The sequence below is a fragment of the Quercus lobata genome, chromosome 1 (genome assembly GCF_001633185.2).
Source record: "Quercus lobata isolate SW786 chromosome 1, ValleyOak3.0 Primary Assembly, whole genome shotgun sequence".
NCBI classification, from domain to species: Eukaryota; Viridiplantae; Streptophyta; class Magnoliopsida; order Fagales; family Fagaceae; genus Quercus; species Quercus lobata.
The window spans coordinates 23,437,198-23,453,706 of NC_044904.1; the positions used below are offsets into that span (position 1 = coordinate 23,437,198).

General features: G+C 37.7%; 1 protein-coding gene across 2 annotated transcripts; it reads right to left on the reverse strand.

Moving 5' to 3' along the window:
• Positions 1-1,125: 1,125 nt before the first annotated feature.
• Positions 1,126-4,129, reverse strand: LOC115983931 (calcium uniporter protein 5, mitochondrial-like). 2 transcript variants are annotated; one of them, XR_004090310.1, is made up of 3 exons: positions 3,191-4,129; positions 1,535-2,096; positions 1,126-1,460 (listed from the first exon to the last, which is right to left on the reverse strand). XR_004090310.1 is itself a non-coding variant. In XM_031106794.1 (2 exons), the coding sequence occupies exons 1-2, from the start codon at positions 3,710-3,712 to the stop codon at positions 1,611-1,613; spliced, it is 1,008 nt and encodes a 335-aa protein (XP_030962654.1). In that variant the 5' UTR covers positions 3,713-4,129; the 3' UTR covers positions 1,126-1,610. The 2 variants fall into 2 exon arrangements, 1 of the variants encoding a protein (XP_030962654.1); XM_031106794.1 differs by having other exon boundaries at positions 1,126-2,096.
• Positions 4,130-16,509: the final 12,380 nt, after the last annotated feature.

The following is a 16,509-nucleotide window of genomic DNA, read 5'->3' on the forward strand; positions in this document are numbered from 1 at the left end:
TCTGACCTCAGAGGCATAGTAATGTGTTTCTTGCCTTCTTCTTTCTTTGTTTTGTGAATCAAGGGATAGTAATGTATTTTTTAAGAATATTTTAATAGTAAAAATATAAATAAAAATATTTTTAATAATTTTTTAATCGTCGAGTCCCGTTATATCCGCACCCTACTTTTTCACAAATTGTCAAGTTCCACACCCGCACCCGCATCTAAGTTCCGAAACGCACCCATGCTATATAGTATTTAGTGCACAATTTCCACTATTACATGTCTGAGAGAGGTAATTGGTAGGTAACTTTACCCAATTTATTATTGGAGAGGTTGATTCCAAGACTCAAGCTTGCAACCTGTTATTTTGGTGTGAGGCACTTGTTATTACACCAAACCCATGGCAATTGCAAGAAAGTCTTCCCAATCCGGAGGTTTACCTTTTACACGACATCATGCTTAAATGCATTTGGACCGTTTACTTGCTACATGAGTATCATACTTAATGCAATATCAGTAAAGTCTCTTTCCCTTCTTTTCTTTTCTTTTTTAATTTTTTTTTTAATTTTTTTTTTTTTATACAATATAGAATTTCTACTTTAGCCTAATCTAAGTGTATATGTGTGTGAAGTTCCTTATGTGTGTAAAGTCTCTTTCCTATCCAAACGTTTACTTGCTACATGGCATCATGCTTAATGCACTTGGACGGTTTACTTGCTACATGAATGCAATAGCAGGAAAGTCTCTTCCATATCCAAAAGTGTACTTGCTACATGAGCATCATTCTTAATGCATTTGGACATTATACTTTCGCTTTGGCAAGAGTTTGATACTTAGCTCAAGAGCATATATTCTTGATAACATCCTGGAAATAAGACTATAGGCATACTATGTACGTAAATTTTTTTGATAAATTGCAAAGCATGTATTACTTGGAACTCAAGCTAATATTCAAGTACAAGAGCTTCTTAGCTCAGTGGAACTTTTGCCTCCCACAACAAAGGAGCTGAGAATACGACTCCTGGGCCAAGGTGGCGGGTCTCCTCAACTTCTTGTGGTACAAACAGCTAGGCTTGTAAACTGGGTTCAAAATGGAGTAACATACAAGAGTTGTAAGGTAACAAATACTCAATGTGTTGGGTCCAAAATTTCCCCATATGTAATTCCATGTTGATAAATCAGAATCCATAGTTCATTGCATAAGTGTAAAAATGATTGTCAAAATCACTGCTCTCTACAAATTAAAATTTCTATTTGAGTTTGTAAATTCCAAAGATTAAAAAAAAAAAAAAAAAAAATGCACTGGGCACAAACTAAATGATAGAAATCAACGTCATTAACAAAAGGTCAGTCACCAGGAAGATATTGGAATGGCTGGTTCAGAATTTGAAGAAGAATTGACACTGTCAAGTATACACCAGACTCAACAGAGAATGAATAAACATTTGCCTCAATTCTCACTTGTAAGTGGAGAAGCTGCATATATGCAAGTGTTAAAAACTGAAAAAAGCTAGCAAAACAAGAAGTTTGGTAAAACTTTGGGCCCCTACCTCCAATAAAACAGGAGAGACCAGTTTTGCTAGAAGTGAAAAAAACTCCAATGAAAGATGTCCACCCTACAGAAAATCAGTCTCTCTGTAAAGCATCCTCTAGTTCCACTTCCACGCCCACCCGATTTTTTATTGAGGCAGAAGCACCAAGAGGTGTTTTGCACTTTTGTTGTAACTCTTTGAATCTTTCAACATCAAAATTGAGCTTCTTACACAGCTTCCTCTGCCTTGAGTTAAAAAGCCTCTGCATAAAGTCTTGGTAAGTAGGGTCTCTTGAAGTGATCAAGAAGTAGGCATAACCTACGACTATGCCAGTGGCTGTGGTGAAAAATGCAATGGGTTCCATTACGTCCCATGAAAATTCCCAGAATGTCAGCCGAAAGAAAAGCCCAACCTGAATCATAGCCATCCCCAACCCAGACCAGAGGATTCGCCGGACCTGCCTATGTGCCATTACATCAATTTCTTCCTTCTTCTCCTGCAGCCTCTTTAACTCATCCCTCATAGGGTCATCTTCAGAGGTCAGTGCAAGAGGCACTGCTTTAATGACCAGATCCACCACCTGAACAAATAAGAATGAGATGGAGCAGCACCGGTTAATATAATATGGAGGATTAATAATCAAAGGAATCTAAATAATGACAACTAAAATGTATTTGGACAAAAACCCTTATCACTTGATCAAATTCCAAATTCATTTCTTTTTCAAAACCCATCCATGCCCACAACAAGGGCCTGCTAATAAGAAAAAGGCGCAACCAAACACTTGAAAGTTGACAATTCAAGTTGCTTCTGGCTGACACAGGTTACAGTTGAAGCAGAAACTGAGAAATGTACACTCAATTTGGCTAACAGGTTTATCCAGTTGCATTGGTGCTAAGCACAGTTCACAGCTCAGAAGTCAACATACAGATAACACTCGTCGAGCAAATCTGTAAAATGTATTCCACCAATACAATGGAGACCAATTCCAGATTGGTGCCAATCACAAGAAGGTTTATTAAACTAGACATAAGAACTAGGCTTACTATCTGCAGAGATCAAAGCTAGTGTCAAACAATGTTTGGTAGTTAAGCAAAAATTCTTAAGGAAACTAAAAATTATCTTCCATTTTAAGCACTTATGCCAAATTTAGAACTTTTAGTTCTATTCTGAACACCTTCAAGATAGGCTTACTATCTGCAGATACGCTTGGTTTCCAATTTCCAGTGGCTTTCCATCTCCCATCTTGTCTCGAATAACTTCTAGCATGATTCATTTTCCTAAGGAGGACACTATATATCAAAGTTTTGCCACAAAAGTTGGATCTGACCCGGACTCGAAATCCAAAACGAAACCGTTTTTTCACCCGGTGCCATCATCATCACTCTTTTCCTCCTAAAGCAGAAAAAAAGACTTGTCCTACACAGAATACTCTAAGCCTATTGAGATATCATAAGCAGCCCCACAGGAACACATTTAAAAAAACTCTTTGAGATTTGACTCTAACCAAAAAAAAAAAAGCATATTGGAGTATATGCTTTAATATACCACTGTTTACTCTCACTCTGGTTATTATTAAAGAAAGCTAAACATAGACAAAGTGCACAATACGAAATCATTGATAGATAGTCATATATATATATATATATATATAAATAGAGAGAGATTTTAGACCTTATCGGGATGAAGGTAGACCTTGTCGCGAAAGAGAAGAATGACGCCGGCTTCGTCGAGAACCTGAGCGAAAGCGGTGGCCTCTTCTTTCGATCTAGCGACGCCCACGCTCTTGCACGCTTGAATGAGCTCAGAGTATTCGATAATCTCTTTGCCTTCCATACCGAGCTTTCTCTTCAACGCTTCCACGTTCACCAATCTCATCAGCCTCCTCGCCTCCGCGAACGACATCGCACTATTTTTATCTTTATCTTTATCTTTATTGTTGCCGCTGCCGTTGCCGTCACTGTCGCTGTTGTAGTAGCCACCGCATCCTGCTTTTCCTCCTCCAATATCACCAGCAGCAGCGGCGACGGCGGCGGCGGAATCGCACAGTGCTCTCCTCAAATATACTGAAATAAACGACGCTGCGGCCGGAGATCCATTACCTACTATAATAGTAGATCTCAGTCCCGTCGGATTAATCGCCGATAACGTTTGCTTCAGTGGACCACCACAACTACTCCACCATCGCCTCCACATTTTTTCTTTTTCTTTCTTTCTAATTTAGTCTCTCAATTCGGTTTCGACAAAATCAACGGCCACAAACTCTTACATCATACTTACCCTAATATTGCTTTTCAGAATATTCTCCAAAAAAAAAAAAGCTCCCTCTTTGTTTGGTGCAGTCTCTTTATTTGGTGGTATTGATTAATTAAATTGTAATTGAAAAATTAAAAAAAAAAAAAGAAAAAAAAAGAAGAAGAAGTGGACAGAGAAAAAGTATACAGGCTAGCTTAAACTCCGGCACCGGGGAAGGTAGTAGTTGTAAATTGTGAGCGGCAAAGCCTTACAACTTTTATAACTGTATGTGTCAGTTCTTCGATTTTCAATTGATTGATTCCTTACAGACTTCCACGCGTGTATCTCCAGTGTTGACTTAGTGTGTACTGTATGTAATAAAATCCCCGCCATTCAATGAGGGTTGTATTAATAAAACCGTGTCTGATTTTTTTGAAAGCACGCCAAATGCGAAGAAAAAAAGAAAAAGTCACTACGTATTTGCGAAGAAAACAATATAGGTTTCTTTTTGGTTCTTATGTTTAGTTATTTGTGAATTGTGGTGATTTTAGTTTCAATCTTTTTAGAATTTATAATTACCATCTTATTTAAGGATTGAGCAGAAAATTTTCTAAAAATATATTTTAACATTTCCTTTTATGTGAAGAAAAAGGTTAATAGATGCCTTAAGAGTTAATGAATTATTTTTAGAAAATTTTAATTAAAGAAAAATATTTGACTTTTTAAACAATTTTTTTATTATATTTTTCATTAAATTTTTTTTTTAAATGGAATTTTTGATGAAAGTTGTATTAAAACTTTATTAAAATGTTCATTAACAAGCATCTTAAAAATATTCGTTAATAGGGAAAATGTATTTTGTATTAAATGATACAATGTCATAATAGCCAAAAAAAAAAAAAAAGGATACAATTTCATGTTTTCAGGAGAGAACTTCACACACATATATACATAGATTAAGTTAAAGTATAATTTCTATCTTGTATAAAAAAAACCAATAAAAGATAGTCAAATGTGCAAAAATAACTACCAATTAATATATGTTTTTCATTTGTTAGTAGGGTGAATAGTTATTTTTTGCAAACATGTCTTTCACTTATTGAATTTTAATATTGTTAAATACTTTATAGTTAACAGGACTTTTATTTAAATTGAAATTAAATAAAATATTTAAAAATAGGGGCTAGTTTTATATCTGAGTTAAAAATATATATATATATATATATAGGTTTAATAAAATCTACCCTATAAAAAAATGAGATGAGTTCAAGTTACACCTGATATAACTCTTGTAAATTACACATTTTTTACACCGTAGATTTATAAATGATCTAACAGCTAAAAAAATATCATTAAATGCTATTACTTTCCATCTCATTCATAATTAATACTAGTATTTTCTCTTTCTTCTTATTTATTGTTTTTTGCTTGATTAAAGGGCACATTGCCATTTTTAACAACTTACATTTCTATACTTGAAAAAAGTAAAATATCCAAGAAAAATATCTGAGATAGATAATTGGTAAGAAATAGAATGGTTCAGTAACTTCAGCTAAGTGCTTGGAAATAGTAGTTCATTTTTTATTTGATCGATTGAGAAGAACAAGTTCATTTTCAATTAGACTAGAACTAACTCTCTCCTTATTTCTTTTGTTACCTGTGCTAGAGGTTGACATGCCAAGGGAGTAAAAATTGAGTGTAGTTCTTGATAGAGTTGATTTTATAGGAGTTAAGTACCTATTAATAAATTTTAGGAGTACAGATTCAATTTGAAACTAAAAAATCTGTAAGTTCTAATTTGTAACAATTATAAACGTCAGGGTTTAATTTTAAACTTTTGAATCTATATATGGTTTTGTAGGGACTAAAATTGGATTGGTCCCAAAACAGGATTGGGCTCAAACCCAAGTGGCCCAAACAATAAATTTGTAAAGCGTGGATGGAAGAACTAGATCTATCCCAAGAGAAAAACAATTAGATTTAGTGGTTTCAGACTGTAAGACGCAATTTAGATTAGAAAATTTATCCTTGGAATAGTCCAAGTAGTACGTGTCATAGGGTTTTGTTGAATAATTCAAATGTACCAGAGTTCCAGTTTTTTTTATCTGCTCTTCTTTATTTTTTTTTTCCGCCCCCCTTTAGTATGTCTTTCTATGTTATATATCCCAACCTTGGTGTCGTCCCTACCACACACGTGTAGGTTAGATTCGGAGAACTCTTTCCTGTCCCATCTAGCACTTCCCAGAACCATCAACTAGTAGCTATAAGGCTGCTTGATCACTGTTCAGGCGTCATTTCCACATTAATGTGGCCAGAGAATTAATTGGGAGTCATTTAATACGGAGGTAGCAGCTTTTTGAAGATATTTGTTGCCCTTCTCCTTTCTTATCCCTTGTCCGACGTCTAACCTTTAGTGATGATGTAACTCCGAAGTAAGTCCGTGATGATATGACACTCAGATCGACCTCGGACACATGTTGCCGAGAGGGCTTTTGTCCTCGGACGCTTATTGGACTTATCTCATATTGTCTCTACTTCTCTCTTCATTCTGTTATCCTCATAATCTTATTTGGACCTCCTTGGATGGTCTAACGTCCTCGGATCGGGCCATAGGCCCAGTTAATACTACCTTAACAATACTTCCTAATTAACTGGCCCCCACATTCTCTTTCTTAAAAAAAAAAAAAAAAACACAAACATTTTGACTAATAAGGGATCAAATTTAACAATAATTTAAAACAAAATTAAATTCTATTTGTAGGGACACAATTTGGTGACGAACCTAAACAGTATTGGGTTCGTACGTAAAAGGCCCAGACAATATGATTTGTAGAGCGTGGGTGTAAAGAACTAGGTTAACTGTGGTATCTACCTCCAAGATTTTCTCTCAAGCCCATACAAGGTTTACCTTCCTTTTCGTTGGTACAATGAACCTTTTTTCTTAAGTCCCTAGTGCAACTCTCCCTCTTTTCTCTTACTTCTTTCTCTCCAGTTTTATGTGTGTTCTTCTTTTTTCTCGATCCCCTCCTTCATGTTCTTCTTTTAGTTTATATACTCCCCTTCGTGATCCATCCTCGCCGAACACGTGTAGATTGTGTCCGGGGGATTTCTTTCTGTCCCATCTGGCACCTTCTGGAACTTCCTATGGGCAGCTGTAAGGCTGCTTCCCTACTGCTCAGGTATCACCTCCACATTAATGCGGCCAGAGAGTTGGTTGAGAGGTCATTAATGCGGAGGTAGCTATAGTTTCAGATATTTGTTTGCCTTATCTCTTCCATCTTTAGTCGGCTACTCTACCCTTTGAGATGACCTACTTCTGAGATCTGATCGCGGTGAGACCACGTCCTGATCGTCCTCGGACGCATACTGCCGAGGAGCAGGGCGTCCTCGGACGGGTACACGGCCTCGGATGGGCCACTGGCCCAACAATCCTCAACCAATTCTGAATCCTATGGGCCTATCAACCGAATGATCCCCACACTATTCAAACTAAAATATATTATCAAAATTTTATAAAATTAAATCTCAGACAACCCACATATCTATTTTTATTTTTTCCCTCAAGTTGCATGATTTAAGAATAATTTAAAACAAACTTATATTCTATTTAAACTAAAAGTTTATTATAAAAAAATTTCTAAACTTAAATCCCGCTCAACCCACATTTTTTTTCCTCAAGTTGCATCTTACTAAATTTAACAATTATTTAAATTAGATAAAGCTCTATCATCTAAGTTTAAAAAATTTAAATTCTACCTCAACTAAAAACCTATTATCAAAATTTTTACAACTTATATATATATATATATATATATATGTATATATATATATTCAACCATGGCTTTTCGATACAATTTCTCTTAACTAATAAGTCATCCCTATAATTAAATCTCACACAATACAACCCACTTTTTTTTTTTTTTCAAAATGCAACTTACGTTTATGTTTTAATCTAATAAATTCATCTTACTTATTGTTCTTTTTTCTCTATTTGCGTACAGGATATTATGCCAAATGAAGTTTACTATAAAGAAGCAAAACAATGGATACCCATTTAAGTTCTTGGTTCTCTTATTTAAGTTTTTATTTATTTTTTTATATTCTCAATTTTTTTGAATTCTTTTGTATATGTTTTGATTTTCAATTTTGGTTATTGTATTTAATTTGTGAGTGTGTTATTTTTTCAATTAGAGTATCAATAGGAAAAAATCAATATTGAGGAACTATTTTGTTTATTATTGTTTGTACTAGTTAGAGCATAGATTAAACATAACCCGAATAGGAATTATCAAACTCATTCCATATCTCATATTAAGAAATTAACACAAGTAAAATTTTAAAATATAGAAATAGATAACAGTGACAAAGTCTAACGTCTAAACAATCAGAACTTAAAGTAATTTTTCTATTAAAATTATTTACTTATTTTATAATTTATTATAACTATTTATTTAATAATTTAGTTTTAATTATTTTAAAAATTTTAAACTTACTTATGAATCTTCATCAAATCGTGTATCACACGAGAATAATACAAGTCTATTTTGAACACCTATGCAACGTGTATAAAATGACATTCTCAGAATTATTGATGATATGTGTATATCATTTTTTTTTTTGAGAAACATGTATGTTATGTTATTGAATCCATTAATAGTAGTAACACCAAGTATAATATGATTGTTTTGGTCTGATGATAAAGGGCTATCATCAGGAACGAACGTCATAAGTTGAAACTCTCTAAAAAAAAAAGTATGATATGATTGTCACAAACCTAACATGAGACTCACATGATCATAAATTTTAATCAAAGCCTAAAATATGTTTTGTTAATAAATGAGTTTGTTAAAATAGTATAAATAAAATATGAATTATGCTAACGAGTGTCCTTAGAGTATTAGTTAACAATCCAATTAAAGAAAATTTTATGGAAAAAAAAAAGCAATTAATGTTTTGATAGATTTTTTTTATTTCTCATAAAAATAATATCAAAACTTTCTCAAAATTAATTATTAACTAATGTCTTAAGGACACTCGTACCATTTTTCACACAATAGGTACATGTTTGTCGGTACGAGATAGGTGGGACAGACTCTAGAGACGCGGAAAGGAAATATGTCAAAAGGGACGAGACAATTTTAACCAACGTAGGATAGGAATATATGTCCAAAAAAAACGTAGGATAGGAATAAGAAAAAGAAAAATCATGGACCCATTCCCAACTCCAAACCCAAAAAAGAAAGAAAGCAAGGAAAGGATGGTCGGCACCGTCATGTAAATGCAACCCAATAAATCAATTTTTATTTTTATTTTTTTTTAAAGATAATATTGACAAAAGACATGAGAGATGGAAAAAAGAGAGTAGAAAGGCAAAATTTACAACACTATTATTTTGAGATTATAAATAGAATTTTTGTATTTTTATTTTGTAGATTATATGAATTTTTTTAGAGATGAATTCAAGTTACACCTGGTATAACTCTTATAAAGTTACACATTTTTTACACTGTAAATTCATAAGAGATCTAAGAGCTAAAAAAATATCATTAAATGCTATTGGTTTCCACCTCATTCATAATTAATATTAGTATTTTCTTTGGGTTCTTGCCAATCCAAATTCTATCAGTTTCAGTGGTACTCTTTCTTATTGGTTCATCCCTTATACACCAAACTAGTGGTACTCTTTCTTATTGGTACTCTTTCTTATTGGTTCATCCCTTATAAGGTAGAACCGTAGAAGGAGGAAAGCTATCTTTCCAATGTGGGACAAAAAAATTAAATTCAAGCCAAGCCAAGCCAAGGCAATCAAGCCAAAAGAGCCAAAACCAAAGGCAAAAATTCTTGAGTACCTACAATAAAACTAGTGGTACTATTTCTCATTAGTTCATCCCTTATAAGGTAGAAGGAGGAAAGCTATCTTTCCAATGTGGGACAAAAGAATTCAAGCCAAGGCAATCAAGCCAAAAAAGCCAAAGCCAAAGACAAAAATTCTTTTCTTGAGTACCTAAAGAGAACATGGGTTGTTGCGTGGGATTTAAGTTTATAATTTTTTTATAATAAAATTTTAGTTTGAATAGAATTTAAATTTCTTGAAATTTAAATGATAAAGTTTTACTTAAATTAAATAGTTGTTAAATATAATCCATTAATTAAGGAAATATATCTGTGGGGCCCAAATGATTTGCGGGCCGGGCCCATCTACCTGGGGAAAATCCGAAGGCCCAAGCCGAGGAGGGCTATGGCCCAAGCTCGACAAAATAGCCTGTGGATATCGCCGAGGACGGCCCAGTCCTCGGCAGACCCAAAGTCCCCTCCCTGAAGGAAGGGTAAAAACGGTATAGGACCGAAACCAGGACGAAAGATCTAAAATATCCAGGGAAAGCTGCTCTTACTGCCATTCAATGCTCTGAACCTGACAGAGCCGCAGTCTTTGGCTTTTACAACCACCCCCAACGACTTTGAATATGGGCTGATTGGACAAGTATCAATTTTGGAAAGGTTGACCTTATACGTGGACGAAGGACAATGAACGCAGGCGAATATAAAAGGAAAAAGGGGTAACCTAAAGAAAGGGGTTGGGAAAAATGGCCAAAAACCAGAGCCTCCCAGCCCACCTCCAGGAGAAAGACTCCAGGGGTGAAGGAAAACCGAAACTTGTATGAATACCACAAAAAGCCCACCGCCTGTCGACCAAGGCCTAGCCTTCCAAACCCACGCTCTACAAATGATATTGTTAGGGGCCTTTTCACGTGCGAACCCGACACTGTTTAGGTTCGTCACCAAATCGCGTCCTTACAATTGGCGCCGTCTGTGGGAAAGGCTTATGTGTTGGTATAGGAAGTGGGTCGATAGAGTCTCTTCGATATATCTAACCGTTGGTTATAGAGTTCTAGTATAAAGTTCTGTTAGGGACTGCGTTTCTTGACTAGGGGCTTGGTTGAGGAGCTAACTCCTTTAAAGCCAAGGTCCCCCGTAAAGAGCAAACTAGGCACTTGGTAACGTTAACCGTATGGATAAACTCTAGGGGCTTGGCTGAGGAGCTAACTCCCCTAAAGCCAAGATCCCACACAAAGAGAAAACTAGGTTTTGGACAGAATTAAGGCGTTGCATAGTCCACGGACTCAAGCCTCTGGGGAAACCAACTACCTGGATGTGGAAAACTAGGTTTTGGACAGAACCAAGGCATTGCATAGTCCTCCGGACTCAAGCCTCTGGGGAAACCAACTACTTGGATGTGGAGAACTAGGTTTTGGACAGAACCAAGGCATTGCATAGTCCTCGGACTCAAGCCTCTGGGGAAACCAACTACCTGGATGTGGAAAACTAGGTTTTGGACAGAACCAAGGCATTGCATAGTCCCCCGGACTCAAGCCTCTGGGGAAACCAACTACCTGGATGTGGAAAACTAGGTTTTGGACAGAACCAAGGCATTGCATAGTCCTCGGACTCAAGCCTCTGGGGAAACCAACTACCTGGATGTGGAAAACTAGGTTTTGAACAGAACCAAGGCATTGCATAGTCCCCCGGACTCAAGCCTCTGGGGAAACCAACTACCTGGATGTGGAAAACTAGGTTTTGGACAGAACCAAGGCATTGCATAGTCTCGGACTCAAGCCTCTGGGGAAACCAACTACCTGGATGTGGAAAACTAGGTTTTGGACAGAACCAAGGCATTGCATAGTCCTCGGACTCAAGCCTCTGGGGAAACCACTACCTGGATGTGGAAAACTAGGTTTTGGACAGAACCAAGGCATTGCATAGTCCTCGGACTCAAGCCTCTGGGGAAACCAACTACCTGGATGTGGAAAACTAGGTTTTGGACAGAACCAAGGCATTGCATAGTCCTCGGACTCAAGCCTCTGGGGAAACCAACTACCTGGATGTGGAAAACTAGGTTTTGGACAGAACCAAGGCATTGCATAGTCCTCGGACTCAAGCCTCTGGGGAAACCAACTACCTGGATGTGGAAAACTAGGTTTTGGACAGAACCAAGGCAGTGCATAGTCCTCGGACTCAAGCCTCTGGGGAAACCAACTACCTGGATGGGGAACCAACTATTTTAAAAAAAAACTATGGCACATAAACCTCAAAATCCATCCGAAGAGAGCTCCGCGTTAACAGATGGGTTAATACCTTGATTGCGTGGATTCCTCGGTCTACCCCCTGATCCCCCAATATCAAAGGGGTTGATGCGATACGGCGCAACATATTATCCGAAAGCACAACCAAAGCCCCTCGCTACTCGGCTACCCTCTCGGACGAATTACTTAGAGTTTATCGTACTCGGACATCGCTCTAGCACGCATCGCGCAGCACTCAGCCGTTATCCCGGTTAGTTCCAGGAGTTTAATTTATTGATGATTAATCTTGTTATGCTTGATAATATTTGTAAGTCTAAACTAGTAGGAATCTGTGTTAAGGCGTTTCTCTGCCTAGAATATCATTAAGGGCAAGCTCATATTTAATATTCATGCATAAAGTAGTGGTTACGGAGAAGAAAGATATGTATAGAGAAATAGACACATATTTTATTAAGACAAAGAAACGGTACAGTGTACAATGGAAAGCTGAAACAAAGCCTACATCGAAGCCAACTACGTAAATAACGAAGAATACAAGAGAGTGAAGATAAAGCCGAGGAGGTAACACAGAGGAGAAGTTGACTACTGCCTCGAGACCTTATTCCTCCTCAGTACTTTTGCACGCCCATAACACAGGCAGCAAAAGAACCCAACTTGGGGCCTGCACCGATGAAGAAAAGGTGCAGGGAACCTGACCTCAGGCTAACACCATCTACAGAAAAGGTGCAGGGAGCCGGAAGCTGGGAAGCCCCCGCAGAAATTTGCCTGCTACAAGGCAGACGGCGCTGATGGCGGAAATTCCTTTTTCTGACATACCAAAAATCTGGCATGACCAGAACCTGCTTCGGATTTTGACTAAAAGAAGGAGGAATACCATCTTCCTCCTGTCAAGACGGAGGACTGGCTTGAATCTGTGCCATCCTTGTCCATACCATATCACCTTGAGGATTCGGTGCCTCTGAAGCGTGCGGAGACCTTTCATCCCTATCCAAGCCTCAAATATCTTGCTTTGAGGCAGTGGCACTAGAAAGAGAGATCGCGGATATGGAAGAAATATAGTTCTGAAGGGAACGGGAGAGTTCATGTGCAAGTGAAGTGATCCCCTATCCCATTTATACCCAGAAGTAAACCGGTGGCATTTAATTCGCGCAGCGTCCCAAGGAACGCTACAGACAAAACGTCTCTGGCTCGATTTCCAACGTCGTTTGCAACCCTGAGGTTAAAGGAGTCTCGAGAAGGTGCACCTCGAACACTGGGACGCCAAAAGGTACCGCGTGATCAAAGGTTATGGAAACACCTCTTAATTAGTGGGCCCAGTAAATTCGCGGCCCAGGCCCGTTCAGCATATGGGCCCAGGGACAGAACCAAGGCCTTGTATGGTCCTCGGACTTAAGCCTATGGGGAAACCAAGCACGAAAAATTATAAAAATTACAAGTTTTGGATAGAACCAAGGCCTTGTATGGTCCTCGGACTCAAGCCTATGGGGAAACCAAGTAAAAAAAAAAATTATTATAAAAATTACAAGTTTTGGACAGAACCAAGGCCTTGTATGGTCCTCGGACTCAAGCCTATGGGGAAACCAAGTACAAAAAAATTATAAAAATCACAGGTTTTGGACAGAACCAAGGCCTTGTATGGTCCTCGGACCCAAGCCAATGGGGAAACCAGATACTTGGACAAGAAAAGGTTTGAATCTCGTAAGATGGGTTACTTGATAAAAATGTCAGGTCACTTCATCCACGGCTTAAACACCATAAAAGGTTAAGGCCAATAAAGGTGTAAGGAAGGGGGTAGAACGCCCCAGCACTTAGTCATATAAGAAGGCCGCTCATTTGGTGGGTGCTATATCTTCAAATGGTTATTCCTTACATGACATCAAGCCTTCGTTTTTCTCCTCGGCTAGCATGGGGTAAGTATTACTCTTCACTGATCGGCCTTATTATGCCAAGCATTTCTATTAAAGTTATGGCGACGTCTTTTTATTATCAAATCTTTTGGTCTTAGCCGTCATTGATTTAGATGCTATATTATTGTGCCGAGCAGCGTTTGTAGATCCAAAAAAAAAAAAAGAAGGCATAGAGACAAAACATGCGAAATAAAATAACAACGATTTTTATTAGTACGAAAAATTATTACAATGTACAAAGAAGGGCTCGAACGAGCCTATACAAAATGTGAACTGCCTAAGCGATAGTTACATCCGTAGTACAGATAAGTAAACTGCTAGGCGTCTTTTAAACTCGTCTTCAAAGTCTCTCCAATCTTTGCCTCAATACTGCTCATATTATGATAAGAACCTTCTTTGGGAAGAAATGGCGGAGGAGGAAATAGTAAGGAAGAAATCAATGAAGAAGATGGAGGACATGAGTAAAGAAGGAGGAGAAGAAGAGAGAAGAGATGAAAAGAAAGAAAAAGGAGCAAAAGAGGGAGAAGTGAAAGCACCAGGATGGAACTGGTGCTGGGAAGACTAAGAAAGGGAGACGGAGAATAGCCCCAGTGAAGGAAGAGAGGAAGAAGTAGAGACACTTAGTCCCTGCCTCGATCCTGACTCCCAACACACTGGAGCCATACTAGGTATGCTCATAGGAGAGCGGTTGGTACTGATGATGGGTGTTCTCGACTCAGTCACGCCGAAAGTTTGACGTGACGAGTCCCTGCTTCGGATTTTGACTGAAAGAAGGGTGAGGTTGATTTTGAGTCTTCGCCATCCCTGTCCCGATCGAGCCATAATGAGCTTTATTGGAACATGGCGTTTATGGGAGGGGTTTGGCTCCTGCATCACTCGTTGTTATGATAAAGTGTATCACGATTTAGTTTGTGAACCAGTGGGTAAAATGAACCCTAGGGGAGGCCAAATATTTCAAATCTCAGAAAGATGAGAGGGAATTCTTTACAAAAACAATAACCTCCACTTTTCCTTCTTATACTGAGGATGGAGCGGGAGACATTTAATAGGTTCAGATATCCAAAGGAATCTGCCAACATAAACATGCCGATTCCGTTTCTCCACCCCATCAAAACAAACCGCCGAATTAAAGCAGCCTCGTAAATAGTGGTCATTAAAAGCACGTTTTGGGATACCCAAACGATAAGAGCGCATCAAGCGCGAAATCAAAAAGCTGCCTCATAGACCGGCGCATTTCTTGGATAGATGAGGAGCCGCCAGCATTATTAAAAGGCCAAGTTGATTGGGCTGTAGGAAGAGGTTTGGCATCACCAAAACCCCCCTTTCCAACCAAGAGGTTGGACAGCCGGGTTTTGAGGGGCTATTGTGGGGCCCAAATGATTTGCAGGCCGGGCCCATCTACCTGGGGAAAATCCGAAGGCCCAAGCCGAGGAGGGCTATGGCCCAAGCTCGACAAAATAGCCTGTGGATATCGCCGAGGACGGCCCAGTCCTCGGCAGACCCAAAGTCCCCCCCCTGAAGGAAGGGTAAAAACGGTATAGGACCGAAACCAGGACGAAAGATCTAAAATATCCAGGGAAAACTGCTCTTACTGCCATTCAATGCTCTGAACCTGACAGAGCCGCAGTCTTTGGCTTTTACAACCACCCCCAACGACGTTGAATATGGGCTGATGGGACAAGTATCAATTTTGGAAAGGTTGACCTTATACGTGGACGAAGGACAATGAACGCAGGCGAATATAAAAGGAAAAAGGGGTAACCTAAAGAAAGGGGTTGGGAAAAATGGCCAAAAACCAGAGCCTCCCAGCCCACCTCCAGGAGAAAGACTCCAGGGGTGAAGGAAAACCGAAACTTGTATGAATACCACAAAAAGCCCACCGCCTGTCGACCAAGGCCTAGCCTTCCAAACCCACGCTCTACAAATGATATTGTTAGGGGTCTTTTCACGTGCGAACCCGACACTGTTTAGGTTCGTCACCAAATTGCGTCCTTACAATATCCTAACAAAAAAAGATATAATTAACTAGTATTATGCCCGTGTGATGCAAGGTTTAATAAAAAATCACGTGTAAACCAAAGAAAATAATTTTTTTTTAATTTAATTAAAATTAAATAATAAAATAGATAATAAAAATAAAGTAAACTTTTACTTCATTTTTTTGAAGTTAAGTAATCTTTTTTGAATGCATATTGTATAAGATTAAGTTTATATATATAAAAAATCATATATAAGTCCAAAATTGATTGAATAGAATATGGTAGATAATTATGTAACTAATATCAAAGGAGATGCCTAAAAAAATATAAAGGGAGTTTGCATATAATAATATATTATGCTTTAAAAAGGGAGTTTGCATAATAATTATTAAGCTTTAAAGGTCAAGTAATCATCACTGCACATTTAAATGAGAAACCTTGAATTCAATAATTAAAAACGATTAAAAAGTTATAATTGAAAGCATATTTAAGTGGTAACCTCAATTTAAAGTTAATAATTATGAACAACCTAAATTACTAAATAAAATAGATAAACTTACATAAGAATTGAATTTTTTTTCTTTGAAAGCATAGCGTTGAGATATGATGAGAATTAAAAAGTAATGCCTTTTTGCGAGGTTCTACACATCCTTCCTAGGGTAATCTTGTGAACAACAATCTATATTATAAGTAAATGCTACATTTGGAATATATAGTCAACTTGGAAATACCTTTTTTTTTTTTTTTTTTTCCTATTAACCATCTCTATTTGAATTAATGAGGGTGTATAA

Coding starts and splice junctions, on each gene's coding strand:
- LOC115983931 (XM_031106794.1), bottom strand. CDS start 3,712: ATGTGGAGGCGATGGTGGAGTAGTTGTGGTGGTCCACTGAAGCAAACG. Junction 2,097..3,190: donor TCTACCTTCATCCCGATAAG/GTCTAAAATCTC, acceptor TTATTTGTTCAG/GTGGTGGATCTGGTCATTAA.